This window comes from Barbus barbus, assembly GCF_936440315.1.
Source record: "Barbus barbus genome assembly, chromosome: 36".
Taxonomy (NCBI): Eukaryota; Metazoa; Chordata; class Actinopteri; order Cypriniformes; family Cyprinidae; genus Barbus; species Barbus barbus.
Window position 1 is genome coordinate 13153985 of NC_136714.1, and position 24685 is coordinate 13178669.

The 24685-nt window shown below is 36.1% G+C and overlaps 1 protein-coding gene across 1 annotated transcript in view; it reads right to left on the reverse strand.

Moving 5' to 3' along the window:
- caln2 (calneuron 2) overlaps positions 1 to 24685 on the reverse strand; it is a 47798-nt gene that overhangs the window by 3504 nt on the left and 19609 nt on the right. Inside the window, exon 5 of the mRNA XM_079394661.1 lies at positions 2201 to 2357. Coding sequence (XP_079250787.1) covers positions 2201 to 2357 — 157 coding nt within the window. The remainder of the gene's footprint in view (positions 1 to 2200; positions 2358 to 24685) is intronic.

Genomic DNA, 24685 nt, shown 5'->3' on the forward strand with positions numbered 1-24685 from the left:
AATGAGAAGAGATGATAGCACACAATGAGCATAAGCCATTCAAACAATGATCCAGCAGTGCTGCTGATCTCTGTGCATAATGAGGCTTTGAATATAAACAATAATGAAACAAAACGTGTGGTTCTGCTGAGCTGCCTCACTGGACTCGACACACTCATGATCGCACACACGCAGACAGAAATAAATATTGAATGTGAAACTGTTTAAGGGCACAGTGTGGGCCAATAAAGCATATGTTTTAAAACAATTTGACAGACTAATTGGATTTCGAAGCATGAAATTGTTATATTTTATTAACTTTTTTCTCAGGCCAGCAGATTCAATTCCATTCAGTTTGTGTTGTTATTCTTTGCTGCATATTGAGATTAAATATTGAACTGCTGAAACATAATTGCATACAAGCTTTTATGATAATTTCCCTGTTTCTGAATTCCATTTATTCCCTTTACTTTTGTTGGCTGATGAAAACATCTGGTTCAATAAAGCGGGTGAAATTCAAAAGTAACCAATGCAGGGAGTAAAGAAAATATTACACTAATTGCTTTCATTTATCAGATGCTTTTCATTCCAAAAAACATATAATGTACTCAGAGCACAGAACTTCCATCTCATTAAATGCCCAGTTTCTGGGGAAACACATCAGGCTATACAACCTAATAGTCAGGCTCCAGATGTAAAAATCCATAAAGAAATGGATTTTTAATGATAACATATAAACCTTTCAAGACCTACTATGAGCACTGAGATTGTTAAGTGATGATATATGCTATTGCAGATGCCAAAAGTCAATGCGATTTTAGCTTCATTTAAAAAAGCAAACTTTTCATTGGATGCACCAATCAGAGAAGTTAATAAGGCATTGCGAACATTATTGACTACACTCTTTATTTATTTATTTGTAATTAAATATTTTGTAAATACATTTAAAGGGATAGTTCACCCAAAAATGAAAATGTGTTCCAAACCCGTATGAATTTCTTTGTTCTGTCGAACACAATGGAAGATATTTTGAAGAAAGTTTATAACCAGGCTGTTTTGGGGCACCATTGGCTTCCATAGTAGGAAAAAAAAATGCCCCAGAACTGCTCTGTTTCCACATTCTTCAGAATATCTTCCTTTGTGTTCAGCAGAACAAAGACATTCATACAGGTTTGGAACTACTTGAGGATGAGTAAATGATGACACAATTTTTGGTTGAACTATCCCTTTAAATATATTTAATATAATTTGTATAATTACAATAATTGTCTACAAGTCAATTACAAACATAATACATACTTCTGTAGAAGCCGAAAGTCAATGCAATTTCAGCTTCTTTTTTTTTCTTCTTTTTTTTTAAAGCGTCCATTAGATCCACCAATCAGAGAAGTCGCTGTCACTTCCATAAAGCATTATGAATGACATACTGACTACATTCTTACTGCTTATTCATCTATAATTAAATATGCAATCAAAATATAATCAATCAAATTTAAATATATGTAATTCAATTTTTAAATATAATTATTGTTTTAATTTCATTTGTTTATTATACTGTAGTTTGAATAAATGACTGTAAGTTAAAAAGTTTCTACTGCACCATGATACATGCTTCTGTTTAATTCAAAAATCTGTCATTTTAGCCTAATTTACAAAAAACATGCAGGAATGCAAAAGATTTCCTCACTGAAAATAATTTTATTGGCTATACTCTTAATACTTAATTATATATAGTTATATGCTTGCAATAAAATTAAAAGATATCTATTTTTATATATTTAAATTTAAATTAACTATAGGTGATATTGGGATTAATTATTATTATAAATGACAATGAGTCCATAATTTTATATATCATAATTTTTTGATTCAATTACATAATTTCTAATGTTTCATGGGAGGAGTACTTCATTGTCTCATTAAATGCATTAAGTACACAGTCTTGTACCTTGATTTAAATAAAACAATTAGTAAGTTTTGATTTAACTCTTGAAAAATAAAAAATACTTCTTGGCTTCTGAAAAACTGCCCGCTGATAATGTGAAATCTTTTCATTGGTATTCATACAGAGCTCAGTTCTCGAGTTACTGTCAGAACTTTAAGCTTCACCTCATCAGAGCTTCGCAAAGTTTCCAGTGTCTGTAAACTTGAATCAGCGTGAGTTCAACAAACTGTTGCAGGATCCGTCAATTAACATGAAATCGTTCTCTTTGCTATTTACCTCCCTGAAATTCGGTCTGGCAGTTTCCTGAGTTCTCCTTCAAGCTCTCTTCCTCGGTGACGATAATATTCTCGATGTCCTTCATGGTGAGATGGTCTCTGAAGGCGTGGAACAGGACATGTTTGAGCTCCTCCAGGGACATCTGTTGCATGTCAAACTGCGGGTGGAAACACAAGAGGCCTGTTGTCAAATCTGTTAGTGCTTCTCTGTGCACGGGGAAGTGCTCAGATCTTACAGTCATTTATTATGGGAGAATTTCCTCCAACAGATAGTTTAGAGAAGTGAAGTTAGTAAGAAAAGAGGAAAATGACCAGATGAGCCAGTCACTACGTTAATCAAGTGTTTACTTGCTCAATCACACTCACTCTCGCTCAGGCAGTGGTGAACAATGAAAAAAGCACAGCACACAAATTGAGAATCAACATCCATGTTGACGTGTTCAATAGTTCCTCACATCTTTACTCTTCTGCAACCAAAAGCATCCTTAACAGAAACACACTCATCTAAGAGACTCTCCTCATTGAACTGCAATGTTGAGCTGGGTGAAAGCTGAATAAAGAAGAAGGAGAAGAAGAAGAGGAGGGAAATTTGGGCTGGTTCAATAATTCAGAATCACTGAGAGAGACAGACTTGAACTTTTTCAATTTCCTGGAAAACTCTGTGTCAAGGGTCTCCTCAGAAGCCGTGAATGAGCTTTGGTGGTGGGGGTGTTATCCTGTCTTGGCAGAGTCAATAAATTATTGAACTGTATGAGAAAATATGTATTACATTGCTGAGAGAGTGTCCTTCTCCCTGATTCCATCCACTCAAACACATTTATTCCAGACTCTTGAAATCTTTGCAAGTCGTTCTGAAGTGTTTTCATTGATGCTGTTCAATCATGTGTAATGTGCATCAGTGATTACATATCTGCTTAATTTTTAACTCAACGAATCAAAAAAAGCTGGTCAAAATGTATGAACATTGCTAGTAAACTTTTATTTAATCAGGCTAACAAATAAAAAAATGCAGCAACAAATAAAATGCAGAAAACAGAATAATGTAAAAGAGAAAGAAATAATTATTACAAGTAAATTAAACATTTCCTTTTTCAAAATCAAAAATGACTACATGAATGTATAAAATAACATTGTTTAATTTACAATTTACTGAATTTCTAAATAACTATTCTTGCTGAAATAAATTGGAAATATATATTGAATAAATAAATGCTTTAATACAAATATAAATTAGAAAATAAATCTTAATTACATTAATTTACAGTTTACTGAATTTCAAAATTACCATTCTTGCTTAAATTAAATCGGAAATGTATATACAATAAATAAACTAATTTTAATAAAATATAAAGAAAAAATAAATATTACTAAATAAATACTACAAAAATTAAATATTCCCTATATGAGAATGCAGTTTAGTCAAATTACTACATAATATACACAATTATAATGTTTAACTGACAGTTTAATCAATTATTATACAATTCTTGCTTAAATTAAATCATAAGTGCCTTATAAAAACTTATGCAACGTACTTTCAGATTTTAATTTTCTATAAATTTACGAAGTTGTGACAATTCTGTCTTTGCTTTGCTTTTTGCTTTATGGGGTATGGAGTGTAAATTGATGTGGGAAAAAAATTATTTAAAGCAGTTATCATGAGGCAACAACATAACAAAATGTGGGATTTTTTTTTATTTTTATAAAAATATGATTAAAAATTAATTTAGCAAATAATTATTTCCTATGAGACTGCAGTTCAATCAAATTACTACATAAATGTACACAATTACAATGTTTAATTTACATAACAAATTATTATACCATTCTTGATTAAATTAAAATTGTTATATAAATAAAATCCAATAAATATTTTAAATTTTAATAAAATATACATAAAACAAATATAAAAAATAATATAGTTTCCAAAAGAACAGCAGTTGTAATCAAATTACTACATAAATATACACATTTCCGTTATTTAAAGCTGCAGCCCGCAAGTTTTGCCTCTTTGTCGCCATCTCTGTTTGAAAACCTGGAATTGCAGCTTTTTGCAGAATTATCTTCCTTGCATGGGGTTGTGCTCAGGCATGGCTCCAGCACGGATGAATCTAATGTTTTGAGGAGTCTGCGTGTCAGTCTGTCAGTCACCGCACCGGTGTGGAGAGATGGTCCTGTGGACAGGCTACTGTACTTAGGAATCACAGATTCTAGCCTGCGTCTCGGAATATATGACACAAATAAGAATTTTCACCATATATTGTCATCTGAACAAATAAGTAACAAGTCTGCCACATTTGTTCTGACCAACTGAGGAAAAAATCATTACCATATCACTTAGCTCATATCACATTAAACCGGGAAAATTATTATTATTGTTGTACTTTATTCTCAAATTATTAATGTTAACAACATCAGCATTGCGGGACTATGGGTATAGTGTGTATTAATGTGTAGATTTCAATTTCTGTACAGTCTAATCTAATTGTAATGCCATTCGAATTTCATATCAAGAAATTCTTTTAAACCAAAAAGCTATGCTCCCTTCGAACTGGTTTTCTTTAAAATACAAATCTTGTGTAATCCCAGGCTGTCTGTAATAAGAAACGCATTTAAAACTGAAATATAATTTAATTTCATTCACATGTGTTTCATAATAATTTCTGGACAATCCGCCATCAAAATGATACATTTAATTATTCTAGTTGCTGTGAGAAAAGGCTATAAACGATCCTCCACCTGCAGGATCCCCATGTGCGATAGTCTACTAGCTGGGACAACTTCTTTATGTTTACAGACGTGACGTAATGACGAATTTCCAGCGAAAACCTATCTGTACCACTCAAATTACAAAACATTATTGTAAGCTAACCGTTGTGAATCGGGCTAAATTAAGGCGATAGTTTTGAACACTAGCTGGTTATGTACTTGCTCAAATAATGATTTCGGATCATTTTTAACCAAAAAAAGTTACGGATTGCAGCTTTAATTTTCAGTTAACCATTCTTACTTAAATTAAACAGGAAAATATATATAATATAATGAAATAATATTATACTACAATATAATGAAATTATATATCTTTCATCAGAACACACACCAACCTTTGAATGGACATTCAAGGGGCTTTTCACCCTCAGATGGTGTGGTTATGGCATCTACTAGCAATAGTTAACTGGACCATGCTAACAACCAAACCTTGACCTCTTATAACAAACACTGGATTTTGTTATAACAAACCTGTGCCCTTTAGAAGCTTGCGGGGAATCAGCGCAGATGCAGAACCAACGCTTATCTGATGTTATCACTGAGGCTTGTCAGACAATGTCACTTACACAAAACCAAGCGTAAAGCCTCAATGAGACATTATCAGCTGGGAGTGTCTCTTCTGAGGAGCGAGATGACGGCACTGAGCATGTATCTCTGTCATTCAACTCTTCACATCCAGACACTCTCATGGGATCCCTTCAACTCCAAATGCACTTCTTTTTCCATCACTGACTATTCTCTCACTCTGAAAGAAAACTATATGAAAGAGACCTATTGATGTCTTAGTTATGAATATAACTCTGTAACTCTGTAATATCATACCATTTCTTATATCAGACTGTATTGTCTCTCATTACCTCAGAGTAAGCAGCCCCACTCTCTACTGCCTATAAGAATCCTAACGCTCATGGAAACCCATCAGCATTCTGAAACACTACATTTCGATCTATAAAAATGGCCAAAAGGCCAAAAAACAATGATGCAATAAAACAAGAAGAGATTGAATCACTATTGTGTTAACAAGGGGTGTTGATGTAGTACCTTGAGGCATCAGTTCTAATGCTCTTGTTCTTCATATGACCAATAACTGCGTGGAATTAAGTGAGGCAATTTACCGCAAGTTGTTGCAGAGGTGTTGAAGCTCTCTATCAGGATAATTACACTCATTTAGAGTGTGCTTGAACACAAAAAGTCTGCTCTCTGAATTATGGTAACATAATGAGATGATTAGTCCACCACACAGAAACATCCACGAGCTATGGGGAAGACTCAATAATAATAATAATAATAATTAGCATAATTTATTATTAATATTATTGTAATTATTATTAATAATTGTGAAATACAATTACAATTTAAATTAATATTATTAAAATACAAAATTACTTTTCTATTTTATTATACTTTAAATGGTAATTTATTCCTGTGATGGCAAAGCTGAATTTTCATTTATTATCTATATAGAGCTGGGTAGATTACTTACAGATTGTAATCCGTTACTGATTCCAGATTGCATGACAAATATTGTAGTCAGTAACGTAAACCGTTACATTACACATCACTTTTAGATTACTTTTGATTTAACTCATTTATCACATTAATTTAAATAGCATTACCTTGTACCATAATGATGTAAAAAATGCAAAGAGAAAGAAAACGTGTTCTATTCATTATAATTTACAACATAAAGTGCATGAAACATTATATTACATCAAGGTTTCCCAAACTAGGATTCATAAAGGAACTGCAGGGGGGTTGTGAGTTTAACGAAAAGCTGACAATTAATTAAATTATTTAAAATTTTTTAAAAACTATTTGAAAACAAACTCTTTCAAGGAAAGTCTCTTCACTCGGCGGCCATATTTGCAATGCCTTCTTAATCTTAATGAATGGGGGAATCCTGAAATCTCAAAAACTGCTTGCTGAACTCACAATTAAATTACATATGTCAAATCAACAACACAAATCTGAAATTAATGGCCCAGTGAATGTTGTTTAGTATTCTCAAATAGCGTTTAAAAAGCGTATTTTTCAGGCTAGACCAGCCAATGCACATGAGCAGTCATAACGTGCTTATACTGCGCGTGTTCATTGGCTGGTCTAGTCAGGTTTCTATGGGAAATTTGTCTCTTTCATTTAGAAGGTGGGACTATTCCTCCATATTGTGCATTACTCCCAGTTTCTCCCATTCATAAGTATAGGATTGAACCGTCTTTGTATTTCTATAGTCTGTTTTAAATAAAACACTTTATTTATGCCTGCAATACATGTAACTTAGAAATAATGTGAATATGTGCATTTTAATTAGTTATAATTAATAATACATTGTTAAAAAAAACCTACAGAGTAATAATTCAAATAAAAATTGGTGTGTTCATCAGTAGTTTATGCAATGTTGAAACCCTTCTTAAACCTGAAATGATTTTTGTAAATCCAGTGGTCAAATGATGTCGCCACTTGACTAATGACTGGTCTTTGTGTGAATGTCCACAAAACTGGACTATAAATACATATATAATATGTATATATCGCTAGGCTATTTTAGAAAGGAAAATGTAAAAGATGAAAAAGAGAAATTAGGGAGAATCAATGAATTATGAATAATTTATTGCTATTGTGTGAATAATATGTAATCATGTAATCCATAAAAAAGTAACTGTACTCTGATTATGAGTATTTTAAAATGTAATTTACTCTAATTACAAGTACTTAATTTTTGGAATCTCATTATGTAATCCAGATTACATGTAATCAGTTACTACCCAGCTCTGTATATATATATATATATAAATTAATATTAAGAAAATGCTCTTATATATATAATACTAGTCATTAATATTTTTTATCATTTTAAATATTCTTTAACTAAAGAACAGAACAGTTATTTATTGCCAAACTTCCAAACTGGCAAATATGCTTGCTTGCTGATTTATTTATTTATATTAAATTTAATATATAAGATTTATATATTTACATTATAATATATTAATTTTTTCATTACATTTACATTTATTCATTTAGCTGACGCTTTTATCCAAAGCGACTTACAATTGCTATATATGTCAGAGGTCGCACGCCTCTGGAGCAACTAGGGGTTAAGTGTCTTGCTCAGGGACACATTGGTGTCTCACAGTGGATTCGAACCCGGGTCTCTCACACCAAAGGCATGTGTCTTATCCACTGCGCCATCACCACCCATTATTATTATTTTCATATAATATATATATATATATAAGAATTTGTTTTTGAGATGCACCTGTATATACACTATATTGCCAAAAGTATTGGGTCACCCCCTTCTAATGAACAGGTTTGACTACTTTAGTAATTTCCATGAGTACAAATCTTAATGTTTAAGCATATAATGATATTCTAGGGAATTGTGTGCTTCTAATTTTATTGCAACAGTTTGGACAGAAGCCTTTTCTATTCTAACATGACAGTGTCTCTGTGTATAAGACAAGGTTCAAAAATAAATGATTGATTCAGTCAGTGTGGAAGAACTTGACTGGTCAGCAGAAAGCAAAGTCCTAATCTCAGCTGAACACCTCTGGTGTGACTTTAAATGCAGACCTTGAGCCGAAAACTCATCACTAAACACCAATGACTTGTATATGGGTACAGTCATTTTAGACACTTTCAAAACTGTTGCAACAGAGATGGAAATACAGTTTTTAAATACGTGAATTATGTTTACATCTTTGTTGCCACAGTTTTGGAAGTGCCTTCTTCTAGTTCTAAAGAAGGGGGTGTCCCAATACTTTTGGCAATATAGTGTACACACACACACACATATATGTATATGTATATATGAAGGAAGGAAAATCACTCCAAAACATTATTATCACATGATACGCTCCTTGTCTTTCATATTCGGTTTGACTTTATTTATGACATCAATAAAGGAGCGATCTTGTAGGAGGTCTGCACTGTGTGAGTAAATGCTGATGTTTATGTGTGTGTGTGTGTGTGTGTGTGTGTGTGTGTTTGTGTGCTGGCTGTAATCCACAAGTCGCTTTGATCTGACAGGCATTTGAGCGGCCTCTGATTATTACAGATTTACACTTACTGTGTTGCTTATTTTGCAGTGGTGGCACTGAAAGCCTGTATAGATTTCCATCTTTGACCATCAATCCTGAAGTACCGCCCAGCAGAGCAGATGATTAACGTTTCAATTACACAAACACTCTCGTTTAATTGGCAGGTACATGATTAATGTGAGTATGAAAATACCTCTGTGAATTATTTGGGAGAGCTTTCATAAAGAAAGACATAACAAACTAATTCATAATAATAAAACAATTCAGAGAGTTAAAATGCCTGTTCTACTGCCAAATTATTGAGATAATTTAAACATTGCTCGTTAAACTTACACAGTTTGTATTCAATCCATGCCTTTTGTAAATGAAATATAATAAATCTGTTCCGAAAACCAAATGAACTTCCTCAGTCTACAGGGAGCAACTCTCATCACTGAGTCAACCTAAATGCATTCATTTACACCAACAAAACACATTTTTTTATGGATTAAATCAGGTAGAAACAATTACTGAGAACCACTTTGAGTTTGATTTTAGCATGTTGCTCAACTAATAACGTCACACTCAAGCATAAAAATACACAACACAAATATTGATTAAAATGATACATTTTTCATTAGTCTGAACTGTTTTTATTAACACTTGTCATTTTTAAATGAAATATAAGTTCATGTGTAATCACCATTCTACTCGCTTCGTCTGCAACTGATATTTTCACTGAGCTCTGCATTCTGGGAAGGATCTATATGATATAGAATGCCATAGAATCTGTCCAAAAAGATGCATCTTAAAAAGCTGCATAATTAAGTTGCCTATCTTTTCGAGGAGGCTTCATGTATGATTTGTTTTAGAGCAGAGCAATTGTGTCTTAATATTTCAAGTTCACCGTTTGTTATTGTTGTTCCCTCCAAAGCCTAGACGTGGTGTTAAAAGTGTGTCTGGTTTGTGCCAGCTCTCATGTCACACGGCTAAGCGGATCTGCACGCTGGGGGAGATGGGCCATGAAGGAATCTGTCAGAGGCTGATGTCTTTGGTTGACCCACTGAGCGAGGGACGGGGGTAAGTGTCGTGTTGAAGGTGTCCAGACACATTTGTCACAATGAAATAGGACCTCTTTTTTCCTCCCATTCCTTGTCTGCCTGCTCCCCTCTATAACTCAGAGCCACATTAATGCTGAGATGGAGCGATAAGCTACAGTGATGTGAGGAAAGAAGAGCGAATGACCATATCAGCTGACTCTATGGACGCAGCATGAAATTTAATGTATAGTTGGCATTGATTAAGTTATTTATGATGATCAAATTAAAATTTTCATATACTTTACTAGATCTCTTAGTCTGTAAAAAAACATTCAAATTAATTTCATGCAACAAAAAAAGTCCCTTTACAAGTGTTTAATAATAATAATAATAATAATAATACATTAATAATTAATTATAGCTCTGTTTGGGCTAACATTTTTCCTACAAAAAAGGCCCTTGAGAATAATTATTATTATTATATTTTAATAATTAATTATAGCTCTGTTTGGGCTGATGTTTTTCTACAAAAAAAGGCTCTATAGAAGTAAAACTATTGTTGTTTTATTAAAATAATAATAATAATTATTATTATTATTATTTGTGGTTTAAAAACATAATATACTGAACATAATTCAAAAATATTATTGAGACCATGTAGAAGTCAAAATAATGTTTTTATTATTATTATTTGTGGACTCAAAATATAATATATTGAACATAATTCAAAAATATTATTGAGACCATGTAGAAGTCAAAATATTGTTTTATTATTATTATTATTATTATTATTATTATCATCATCCCTGGCCTGGCTGTGGATCAAGATAATATGGATGAAGACATTATTGTGGCAGATGAGTAAAGACATTACAAAAGAGCCATTTAGATGTCAAATATTGCTTTATTCACTACAACCACTACTACTACTAAATAATTATAATGATTTTAATTATAATAAATATTGAATAATTATAATACATTTATTTTTAATAATATATACTAATTTAACTTTAATAATAATAATAATAATAATAATCTAATAATTAATTTAATTAATTTAATAATATAAAATAATATATTATTGCTATTATTATTATTATTATTATTATTATTATATCTTTCTCTCTGGACAGTCTGTGGAATCAAAAAAAATATACTTTGAATTTAGGAGGTATTTCTGCCTGAACTTCAGCTCAAACTGCTTCCACTGAAGGAACATTTCTCAATCTTGAATATATAAGTCAGGCATGATTAAATGTGTTAATTTTAAAATAACTAACTGCATTAAATGTTAATTTGACAGACCTATTTTTATCTCCTGCTTTTATCTGGATTTTTGTCAGTGGCCCTTCAAAGCCAAAGCTGAATCTTAAGTAAGCTGATCCTTAATCAAGACAAGATGATTCAGAATATCTCATACAGTCTGCCAATCGATACTATCACTCTGTCAAGACATCAGGGGGGACCGTCTGTGGTGTCTTATCAGAGACTCAACATCTGCGTGGCAAAAAAGCACTGAAAAATAATTTGAGGAAGTGCAGTGATATGCCCCTACTATAGCATGATCTATAACCTTGAACTACAAGAACACACACACACAGACACATACAACTGTCTTCTGTGAAATAATTTCCAAGGCACTAACAGCCTGTAATTCAGCTGCCAGTTCTGCAACTGTCACTTTGGGAAGTGTGAACTGAACAGATGGCATTTGGGCGTGAATGGTGCGTTTGGGAGCAGGGTGATTGTAACAGGAGGGTCTTTGGTTTATCAGCCATCCATTACTTCGAATGAACTCATTTTCATTCAGCTCCACGAATCCTGGGCCAGTTTTACCACTACTTACTCTAACAGAGACTATAGTAGATCAAGTACTTGCACTATGAACTGGTTAAATATTGGTTAAATTAAATTGCTCTGTTGTGATCTTGGCCCCACACACATCCAGTTTTGCATGTCTGCATGCAGTACTCAGCATTCATAGCTGAAAACACTCACACAGACGAGCCGATTATAAGGTTTAAGACATAACCAATGCAGTGTCTCTGTCACAGTCTCCACATGTAACATTTGACACAGTTAGGACCCATCTGCTCGTGGGCCTGACTGTTATCTCATCATGTTAATGACCGCCAGTGTGAAAGAAGCGATGTATCTGTCCTACTTTCATCCCCTTTCCATTAGCTGAAGTGTCCTAGAGGATAGAAGGCAATCAACAGGATAATTGCAGACCAGAGAATTACAAGCAGAAACAGGTGTCATTAACCTACGTTCATACACATTTCTCTCCTCAAAGAGTGGCGTCTTAACATGCAGCCATTTGCAGTGATAAAAAGACCAGAAGGTTGTGATTTCTGGCAGCACCGAGCAACCGTGGGCGTGTCCAGCAATGTGACAAAGTTGAGAAAAGTTGCACTTTATGCAAATGAGCTGCACCTGCCAACGGGAGTGAAGAGATGGGAGCACATGTTGTCGAGTGAAGGCAAGATGGAGAAGGTAATGCTGCTATGAGAGATTTCTGCCCACATGCAGACAAATTATGTTTGGAAAACCGTGTCAGAAACTGTCTGCATTCGGAGTGATCCGTGCATTGTCAGTCATTCATCTTGTTCATGATATGATATATTATGCCCTGCTGCAATTTATATTCAAATACTTTCCCCTCCAGAATGTTCATTTTTAGCAACAATGAAAACAACAACAACAACAAAAAGACTCCTTGTTTTACCACTGATCTTATATTTTAACAGAAATAAATCTCTTTTGTGATAAGATTTTTAAATATTATGATCACCAATCATATTCATCTAGGAGCGCCCACTATGATTAAAAACTATAGGAAGTTAAAGCCACTAAAGCCAATTATATACAATTTCTTGGCAAATATGAGCAAAGAAGGCAATCAAAAGGAAGGATTCTTTTGCTCCTTTATTTTAAAAACAATCACAAACATCTAAACTTTCATTGAAGTAAAATTTTCTCCAGGTGAGGTACATGATGAGGTTGTAGAACATGCAAAGTTCAGAGACCATTCTTACATACAGAATCTCTCCAGATCATTCAAATGCCACGGTCCATGATGGTGCCTCTCCTCTTATTTTCTATAGGGTTCAGGTATGCCATAGGTCATGGCAGAACCTGTATTCAGTGAGCCATTTATGTGTTGATTTTCATGTTTGTTTCGGATTATTGACCTAATGGAAGATCCAACTATGGCCCATCATAAGATTTCTAGCAGAGGTAGTCAGGTTTTTTAACTGTTGGCATTTGATAGAATACATAATGCCATGTATCTGAACAAGATGTCCAGGACCTCCGGCAGAAAAGGCCTGCAACATTAAAGATCCATCTCATGTGTGCCAAAAAGCTCTTTTTGTTTTCATTTGACCATAGAACCCAGTCCCATTTGAAGTTCCAGTTGTGTCTGGCAACTGAATATTCTGCAGTTTGTTTTTGGATGAAAGCAGAGGAATTTTTTGAAACCCCCCCAAATAACTTGTGGAGATGCAGGTGCTGTTTGATATTGCTGTTTTTTGACCCTTAAGACTCAACTAATTTCTGCAGTTTTTTTTTAAACTGTGATCCTTGGAGAGTCTTTGGCCACTCAAACTATTTTCCTCTCTTTGTATTAAGAAAATTTAGACCCACTTCCTCTTCCAGGCAGAATGGTAACATATCCAGTCGATTGGAACTTCTTAATTATTTCCTTAATGGTGGAAATGGGAATTTTCAGTGCTTTAGCTATTATTTACAGCCACTTTCTATTTAGTAAAGCTCAACATTATGATTTTTTATCCTTTTGATGTTTCAATCAAAAATTGCATATATATATATTTTTTTTTTTTTCATAAACAAATACAATTAAATAAAAGAAATACAATTAATTATATATATATATATATATATATATATATTAGTGCTGTCAATCGATTAAAAAAAATAACTAATTAATCACACATTTTTCTAAAATTAATTGTGATTAATCACGCTTAACCCCACCTAACATTCAAGTTTTTAAATAAACAATCTTCAAATGTACAATGTACAAACAACATAAAGACAGTATATTTTTAATATTTCTTTAATGGTATCTTTTTTATGATTGAAGGCCAGCATCACTGATATCAATACTACTGATGTCTCTATAAAAAAAAAAAAAATTGCCCCCTGAATATTTAACCATTGACTGTAGCCATTCAGCATTACAGTATAATTGAGAGCTATCAATTTTAACATTTATTAGACTTAACGTCTAATTTAAGTTAACTTAAAACAATCTTCACATGAACCCATTATAATAAATTACATATTTAGCTAGCTGTGCCCTTCAGCAGAAATATACAGAAAATTAATACTTACCAAACACTAAATTCTAAATTAAATACAGATGAACCCCTTAAAACTATAAAAGTTATTGATTTCCTCTTTTTTTCTTTTGTTCTTGGATTAATAGACATCACAGCAGCTGGTTATTAACTTATTTGCCTGCTATTGCTTTAAAAGCTGCTGCTGCTGAAGGTGATGGGGATCTGACATGCATCTTATTTTCTGACAAATCTCTTTAGATTTTCTGACTCACTTCAGGTCTGAAAGTCTCAACTAATGAGCGGATGAGTTGAATTGGGTATTTTAGATGAGGAAGACAGTGCTGGGGTGCCTCAGGACAGTTTTTAAAACCATTTCAGAGACATGTACTTAAATGTGACGCATATATAACATATTGCATGCGTGCACACAGTTTAAGGCAGCTTTAATCGCCTTTTTGGTAACCTCATGCCTTAACTGACGGCATAACTACGACATTGCATGCACGTAGTTTCTTTCGCTGTATGATATGAAATGATATAGGCTACTGTGCGCACACGCACCTTTGTGCGTGTATTTGAAGAGTGCGCGCTACGAGCACAGTATCTTTTACGCGCTTGTTTGACTCGCGTCTGGCGTGGAGGCGACGTATAGAGCACGTGTCTGAAACTTCTCCCGTTTGATGTGGTCATAAAGACATTCTGCATCTAAATAAACGCAATCCTTTGCAAGAAAAAAAAGAGACAGTGGCAGCAGTTGCGAATGAGGTGGCCAACCCTAGCCCCGCCCCTGCGTTATTTTGCGTTAATATTTTTAACGCGTTAATCTGAAAATAATTAATAGCATGCGTTAACGCGCTAATTTTGACACCACTAATATATATATATATATATATATATATATATACATACATACAGTCATAGCCAAAAATATCGGCACCCCTGGCAAATATGATCAAAGAAGGCTGTGAAAATTAATCTGCATTGTTAATCCTTTTGATCTTTTATTTTAAAAATTCACTAAAAACAAGTTTCATTAGATAATAAGAATTTGAAATGGGGGAAATATCATTATGAAATAAATGTTTTTCTCTAATACACATTGGCCACAATTAACAGCACCTTTTATTCAATATTTTTTGAAACCTCCATTTGCCAGTTTAACAGCTCTACATTTTCTCCTATAATGCCTGATGAGGTTAGAGAACACCTGACAAGAGTTCAGAGACCATTCCTTCATCCAGAATCACTCCAGACCCTTTAGATTCACAGCTCCATGTTGGTGCTTCTTCTCTTCAGTTCACCTCACTCATTTTCTACAGGGTTCAGGTCAGAGGACTGGAATGGCCAGCAGAAGCTTGGTTTTGTGCTCAGTGACCCATTTTTGTGTTGTTTTTGAGGTTTGTGTTTGGATTATTGTATGGTTGGAAGATCCAAACATGGTCCATTATGAGTTTTCTAACAGAGTCAGTCACTTATTGATCTGTTGGTATTTGATAGAATCCATGATGCCATGTGTCTAAACAATATGTCCAGGACCTCCATCAGAAATATAGACCCACAACATCAAAAATACAGCAGTATATTTCATTGTACACATGGCGTTCCTTTTATCCCTGTGTTCACCAAACCCATCTTGAGTGTTTGCTGCTAAAAAGCTCAGTTTTTAGTTTCATCTGACCATAGAAGCCAGTCCCATTTGAAGTTCCAGTCGTGTCTGATAATTGAATATGCTGGAGATTGTTTTTTGGATGAGCTAGGAGAATTTTTCTTGAAACCCTCCCAAACAACATGTGGTGATGTAGGTGCTGTTTGACAATTTGTTTTTAAAGTTTTCTGACCCCGAGACTCAACTATTTTCTGCAATTGTCCAGCTGTGGTCCTCGGAGAGTCTTTATCCACTCAAACTCTCCTTCTCACCATGCATTAGGACGATACAGACACACGTCCTCTTCCAGGCAGTTTCATAACATTTTATGGTGATTGGAAATTCTTAATTATTGTCCTGATGGTGGAAATGGGAATTTTCCCATGCTCTAGCTCTTTTCTTAAAGCCACTTCACTAATTTGTGCACATCAGAAATATATTCTTTGGTTTTTCTCATTGTGATGGATAATTAAGGGAATTTGGACTTTGTTTTCCCTCCTATTTATATTTCTGTGAAACAGGAAGCCATGGCTGGATAATATCATGTTCATAATCACCCTGGAGTGCTCAAAATTTAATTATTTGACTTTTTATATTTGACTTATTGACTGAATTTAATTATAAGAATTTCTAGCAGTGCCAATAATTGTGTCCAATGTGTATTAGAGAAAAACATTTATTTCATAATATTCCCCCCATTTTAAATTCTTATTATTCAATGAAAGGTTCGATTTTTGTGAATTTTTAAAATAAAAGATCAAAAGGATTAACAATGCAGATTAATTTTCACAGCCTTCTTTGCTCATATTTACCAAGGGTGCCGATATTTTTGGCTATGACTGTATGTATTTATATATATATATATAAATATTTATATATATATATAAGTATATAATATATATATTAATATGAAGTATTAATATATATATTAATACTTCACACTTTTTAATGCAGAAATGACACATAGAAATGTCCAAAAGTGAGAGTAAAGATGTGCATAATGCTACAAAAGAGGATGATTTCAAATAAAGCCTGTTCTTTTAAACTTTTTATTCATTAGAAAATCCTGAAAAAATATTAAGCAGCACAACTGTTTTCAATATTGATAATAATAATAATAATAAATGTTTCTTGAGCAGCAAATCAGCATATTAGAATGATTTCTGAAGGATCATGTGACACTGAAAACTGGAGTAATGGCCACTGAAAATTCAGCTTTGCCACCACAGGAATAAATTACATTTGAAAATAAATTAACATAGAAAGCAGTCATTTTAATTTCTAAGAACGAGTCACAACATTACAGTTTTTACTGTGTTTATGATTAAATAAATGCAGCCTTTGTGGTTTGCACTAATGTGGTTGTCTTCTTGTGTTGTTAAAAGCTTGCAGTATTTTAAATTCACTGCCTATAGTGGTAATCTCCCTTGTACACTCGTCAGCACAAACGCCTCTGAAAAGGGAATATTTGTGCATTCAGTCCTGCTGAGTTTGTTTGTCATGCTGCTCTAAATGCCTCCACAGAGGTTTTTGGTTTACTATCAGACAGTTATGGCTCTAGCGTAGCAATGATGCCGCTGGCTATACAAGCAGACGAGAGATGCCGGTGTCATTCATCTGGGCCGGACATGGAAGAGGACAGAGTCGGGCTGATTCACGGCTTAATTGAGTTGTCAGCTGTGTCGAGTTGAAAAAGAGACACACTCTGTAATGTTGTGGTGACTGTTGGGGATACTCCTGAATGCTCCTATAATTTTGGTCCACTGTATATTTCATATTTATCTTAGTTTATCTCTCTTCTGTTTATTCACCCACTCCTTCAACTATCTGTCTAAAAATATGTTAATCTTCATCACAGAACACAACAGAGCCAGGATTGGTTTTTGCTCACATGAATACTAAACAGAGGGCTGATTTGAAACAAACAAATAAATCCATGAGGACATAGCCCAATCCACTTGTAGGATAAATATTGTGCACTAAAAATTTGTTGGCATATTTACTTTACTTCTGTAGACTCTTTGGCCAGCTCAAAGTCTCCAATACACCAGTGGTTTTGCAAAGTTTGTGGCTTGTGATGTCACTATTTGGAGTAAAGACCAGGCTGCTTATTAATTAGCTTATTCTGATATTACATTACCTAATTAATTTTCATGAACCATAGTACTTCCATGCTTTTATTTTTGGCATCGACATACAATATCAAGCCAGGTTTACATTTGCTCTGATATTTTTTCCTCTCTGCTCAGATATTTTTGCTATCAGATATTTATTGACATTAATTGAGATGTCAGAAATGGAATATAAAATCATTTAATACATTTTATAATATTGCAATATTTCTGTACATAAATATGAATTTGGTCTCTTGAAATGTGACTTGTGTAAAGCTTGCATAAAGCTTTCTGCTTAATTACTAAGTACAAATGAATGTGACAATTTATTTGACAAATATTTATATATTTACAGTAGTTTGTAAACATTTTTGGGTCAGTACGATTAAAAATATATATATATTTTAATTAAAACATTTATAATGTTACAAAAGTATAAATTATGTTAGTTTAAACTTTCAATTAATCAAAGAATCCTGAATCCTCATGTTTCTACAAAGATATCAAGCAGTACAATTTTTTATATATCTTAAATATAATTTATTTCTGTGATGGCAAAGCTGAATTTTCAGCAACCCTAGTTCCCTATCAAGGGAACTTCGAACTGCGTCCTCTAGAGGTCGCTATGGGGAACTCCATCTACGTGACCCGTGTCTGAAGCATATATACAAAAACACCAAATATTGGCCGGCAACAGCCTATGACGTCACTCCCGGTGTGCCACAGTATAAAAGGGCGCCGGGAGAAAGCGTCATCCTCTTCTTCGTCTTCAATGACTGTTTTGTTTGAAGCGTGCATTCGCGAGGTAAGAACGTTTTTTCCCTTATTATGGCGAGCACTAGCAAGGCGTTCAAGAAATGTGTGCATCCGTGTCCGCGTTATCTGACACCTGATGACTCACATAATCTTTGCATCTTTTGTTTGGGCGAAGAGCACGCACGCAATGTTCTCGAGGGAGCAGTTTGCGTGCACTGTGAGCGTTTTTCTATGAAAAAGCTCCACTCTCGTCTGTCTCTCTTTTTGAGGAAAGAGGGACAGCCATCTGCTTCCTGCGGTTCAGGACCCTCTGCTGCTGAGGCACGGAGGAAAATGAGCTCATGGGGCTCACAGGTGAGTCTCGCCTGTGAGTTAGAGAAAGGGCTTTCCTTCTCACGCTCATCAGTCGCGAGCGAGGGCGAGCTGCTGGATGACGATGACGCGGTTTCTCTGATGCCATCTGATTCAGCAGTTAGTGCTCTGCTGGGCTCTGCCCAGGAAGAGCAGGAGATGTCTGAGGGTGAAGAAGTTGAGACTGAGCCCTCTCAATCATCCTGCCCTGCGTATGATAAGTTGTTGGAGGTTATGGAACGCGCCTCGGCGAGGCTTGACTTGCCGTGGAAGCGGGCCAGGGTGGTGGCGCCGTGGGGTCGTCTCGATGAGCGCTATCTTTCTGGCCATAACCCCCCAGCTCGAGTGAGCCTTCTTTTCCTTCCTGATCTTCATGCGGAGGTTGAGAAGGAATGGAAAAAGCAGTTTTCCTCTCGTATTTATAGATTTCAGCATACTAGTTATGCTAATATTGAGGGGATGCGTGAGAACGGCTATGAGCGGATGCCCCCCATAGAAGAGACGCTGGCTAGCTATCTCTCTGAGGGCAAGACATCCTCTCTTCAGGTTCCTTCCTTGCCATCTAAGCCCCTTCAGACTACATCTCGCTTAAATGGCAAGGCGTACGCAGCAGCAGGTCAGGCTGTTGCCTCGTTGCACACTATGGCAGTGCTTCAGGCATATCAGGCTGATCTGCTGAAAGACCTGGATAAAGGTCAGGGTCTGTCACCTGACGAGGTGGCTGAGTTGCGCCGCACCACTGATCTGGCTCTTCGAACCACTAAGCAGGCCGCCTCTGCTATGGGCAGGTCCATGGCGTCCATGGTGGTAACGGAGAGACAGCTGTGGGTGAACCTGGCAGATGTTGGGAAGAAAGAGAGGGGCTTTCTTCTCCGGTTTTGCCTTCCGAACTTTTTGGTACCTCCGTCGAGGCGGTGGTTGAAAAGTTTAGGGAGGCGAAGGCACGCTCAGCGGCTTTTAAAACCTTCATCCCGAGAAGGTCCAGGTCTGAGCCCAAACAACGCGGGGGTCCTGGCCCATCTGGATCTAAGGATCAAAGATGGGTGCAGAAGGCTAGTGTCGCGACTCGCGCCCCTCCCCCGCCTACGGGTAGGGCTTCAGGGAAGCGCGGGTCGAAGAGAGGTAGGCAGAACCTGAGGGACGTGGTCCGGATGAGGCGTTCACAACGCTCTCGCCCGGGCCAGGGTGAGAGTTGAGACATCTCTCTTTCCTTCAGGGGGCCTGTACATCTGCCCTCATTTTTCCCTCTCTAATTCCCCTGCAACATCCGTTCAATCCACCTAACTGAGATTAGGTGAGCACCTCCTGCGCTCACATTTTTCCATCTTATGCGCGGGATCCTTGAATGGGTGAGTACGATCCAATTTTATCAGATTCGCTGGTATGTGTGTTTTATACCATTCGAACTAACCTTTATTCCAGTGCTGCAGGTTGGTATCAGGTGTGGTACTGAGTGACTTTATTACAATGCTTTGGCTCTGAGGAGCAGCATTTTCTAGTCTGGCACTTTTGTTCTTCAAACGAGGCCATGATAGGTGCATAGAGGTTTAGCTTAGAACTGCCACCCTTATTAGGGTTTAAGTAGCAGTTTCCCTGAGCCCTTGTTGCCTTTGTTCAGTTACCTATTACCCTGATACTATTTCCAGCAGCTTGTTCAGGTTGTTAGGTATCATCTGTTTGTAGGTCGAGCTAGCGTTGCTCCCCTCGCCTAGAATGTGTAGGGTTATTTATAAGCATGCCGCTCCCTCCTGAGTGTCTGAGCTCTCATGCTGAGGGTAGATTCTCCGCTCTCCAGAGCTTTACCATGGTAGAGCTAGTTTTTTACTCCCCTCACTGTTGAGGGTCACCTTGAGTATACTGCTCCCTTATGAGCGTGTGAGTTCCCTTTTTGCTGTAAGTAGAGTTTCTGCTCCCAGAGCTTTGTTACTTAACAACCTACTCCTTGTTGCTGCTGTACCCCTCCGAGCTCTACCCTGTTGATCGAGCTGGCATTGCTCCCCTCACTATAGAGGGTTGCCTATGAGTATGCCGCGCCCTGTTGAGCGTTCGAGTTTCCTCTCATATCAGAGTTGAGTCTCCGCTCCCAGAGCTCCGTTATTTAGAAACCTCAGCACGTCAGGCCTTTCTTTAGGCTTCCTTGTCAGGTTGCTCTCATAGTTGGTCGAGCTAGCATTGCTCTCTTCACTTTTGAGGGTTATTTATGAGCATGTTGCTCCCTTTTGAGCTCTCTTTGTTGGTTGAGCTGGCATCGCTTCCCTTATTAGAGGGTCACTTATGAGTGTGTCGCTCTCTTCTGAGCGTCTGAGTTCCCTCTCATGTTGAGAGTTAAGTTCTCCGCTCTCCAGAGCTCCTTCTTGGTAGAGCTAGCATTTCTCCCCTCATTTAGAGGGTCATCTATGAACATGCTGCTCCCTCCAGAGAGAATCTGACAATACGGTTTCTAAAATCCATATTTGGTAAGTGCGCACGCTAGTCTCTGTGCACTTTTCTGAAAGCCACGCTGTGGTAAGATCGCACAGAGTGTTTTGCAGTCTTTTCTAAAATCCTGTATGGTATGGGTTATGCGCTGCGGCTTCGTACCCACTCTTTGAGTCGGTTAGGCCCGTTTTCTCCTTGGGCCCCACTCTACCTATGTATCTCCAGTGATACTACTTGAACAGGGGCTACTATCAAGGATCTGTTGATCCAGTTCCTTCAGCGAGCTCTTGTAGGAGCAAGCAGTAGGCCCTGGGTGACAGGCCAGGCTTAGTTACTATCCTAAGTGCTTGGTTGTATCCCCTTAAAGGAATCCCTTTTTCTGATTCCAAGCCTTGAGCTTTACCCTGGCTCCAGGAGGTCCGGCCTCTATCAGGTGAGTTCCGGGGTATGCAGCTCAGGCCTTTGGCCGAAGGGGATAATGTCACTGACAGCCGTCAATTCATCCCAGGGACAACATATCCTTTTGGTAGAGTTGATGCTTAGTGCTTGCCTTTGTGGAATGGCATGCACTCCCCTCAGCATGGCGGCGTGGGTACATCGTTCCCCATAGCGGCCTCTAGAGGACGCAGTTCGAAGTTCCCTTGATAGGGAACGTCTCAGGTTACGTATGTAACCATGGTTCCCTGAGAGGGAACGAGACACTGCGTCCTATAGACTTTAGGCCATGCTTCGGATGCAGCTTCAGACGAAGAAGTGGATGACGCTTTCTCCCAGCGCCATTTTATACTGTGGTCACACCGGGAGTGACGTCACAGGCTGTCGCCGGCCAATATTTGGTGTTTTTGTATATATGCTTCAGACACGGGTCACGTAGATGGAGTTCCCCATAGCGACCTCTAGAGGACGCAGTGTCTCATTCCCTCTCAGGGAACCATGGTTACATACATAACCTGAGACATTTTCAGTGTCACATGATCCTTCAGAAATCATTCTAATATGCTGATTTGGTTCTCCAGAAAACGTCTTATTAATATCAATGTTGAAAACAGTTGTACTGTTTAACATTTTTGTGGAAACTGTGAGAAATCTTTTATAACATTAAAAATGTCTTTCCTGTGAATTTAAGTTTTTTTCCCCTAAATTAAATTATTTATTTATTTATTTTTTCTAGAATCATAGAATACATCAGAAATGTGCTTGTAATGCAACACAACATAGACTAAACACTTTAATGTATCAGCTACATAATTTAATGCATCACCATCTCTGGAGCTGCTGCAGTAGAGATGTTTTGAAACAATAGTAAAACAACAGAGAAATATACAGTACATGTGAATTAAACATCACATATGGCTAGAATGTGCTGTTAGTGATACATGCTGACTGTGTTTGTCTCAAATCATTTCCACTGTTAAATCAGGGCTGTTGGCAACAACACTACATATACTCCCCAGGTTTGTATTCCTCGAAGTGGGGAAAACAAGCTTGTTTATGCCTATGTGTTCCTAATAATCCATGATTGCCTGTAGCTCTTGGCTCCTCTCTGACGTCCCCATTGACAATCTTGTTAAGAACATTTTTAAACGCCCCCCCACTAATACGTGCTCAGTCTTTCATGTTACACAAATGGCCTCGAGGTTCTTGGGATGAAAAATGTCCTAGTCAGCATGCAAATCCAAACTGAGATGACATCCTTATGAGGACACACACAACTTCTTTGTGCTGACAGATAAGAGCTAACTTTCTTCTCACTGGTTTATGACTTCACATCTACAGCACAGATTTAAAAATCAGCAGCTTTTTTGGGTTTGATCTGGTTCCAATGCATGGTGTGTGACACTTTACACCATTAAAAATAAAGGTGCTTCAAAAGGTTCTTCAAGCGATGCCATAGAAGAACCTTTCAGTCAAAGGTTCTTTAAAGAACCATCTCTTCCTTACCTTTCTATAATCTGAAGAACCTTTGCCACAAACAAACTTTTGAGAAACAGAAAGGTTGTTCAGAGGTTAAAGGTTCTTTATGGAACCATTTAGACAAAAAGGTTCTTTTATGGCATCACGAAGCCCCTATATTTTTAAGAGTGTACGTAAAGGCCATCAGTCTGCCAGACCTCAATGTCAAAGACATGGTGCGTCAATATTTATAAGAATGGTTTTATGACGCAAACAGCTTTCAATGTATTTGACAGGAATCTTACAGATAATGCCTGCAAAGATGCGCTTGACCTTGAGAAAAAAAAAAAAAAAAACCTTGGAAAAAAAAAATCAAAAGGTAACTGTATTGGTGTACTGTATTGTAAATTGATATAAATGAAGTGTAAATCATTCATTAACTAAAATCATTAAATGTAGTCTATTTAAATTATTCAGTTATTATTAATAATGGTATTATTATTATTACAAATAATATAAATAATATATTTGTAGTATTAGATTTTTAATCCATTTTTATTTAATTTTCTATTTTTTAAAATCAATGTTTGCAACAAAACATTTTAAAGATGAGATTTTAAGATGTTTTTTATCAGTTTAATGCATCCTTGCTGAATAAAAGTATTAATTTATTTAAAAAAATGTGACCCTGGACCACAAAACTAGTCATAAGGGTCAATTTTTCAAAACTGAGATTTATACATAATCTGAAAGATGAATAAATAAGCTTGTCATTGATGGTTTGTTAGGGTAGGACAATATTTGACCGAGATACAACTATTTGAAAATCTGGAATTTGAGGGTGCAAAAAAATCGAAATATTGAGAAAATCACCTTTACAGTTGTCCATATGAAGTTCTTAGCAATGCATATTACTAAACATAAATTAAGTGTTGATATATTTACGGTATCTTCATGGAACATGATCTTTACTTAATATCCTAAACTGATCATTTTGACTCATACAATGTATTGTTGGCTAATGCTACAAACATACCCGAGCTACTTATAACTGGTTTGTCACTAATCTTACTGATCTCAAGCTTTTGAACAACAACACTAAATCACATACTCAAAAAAACTAAATTGTGCAAGAAAAGTGTATAGGATCTCTAGTAGAAAACTAAAATGA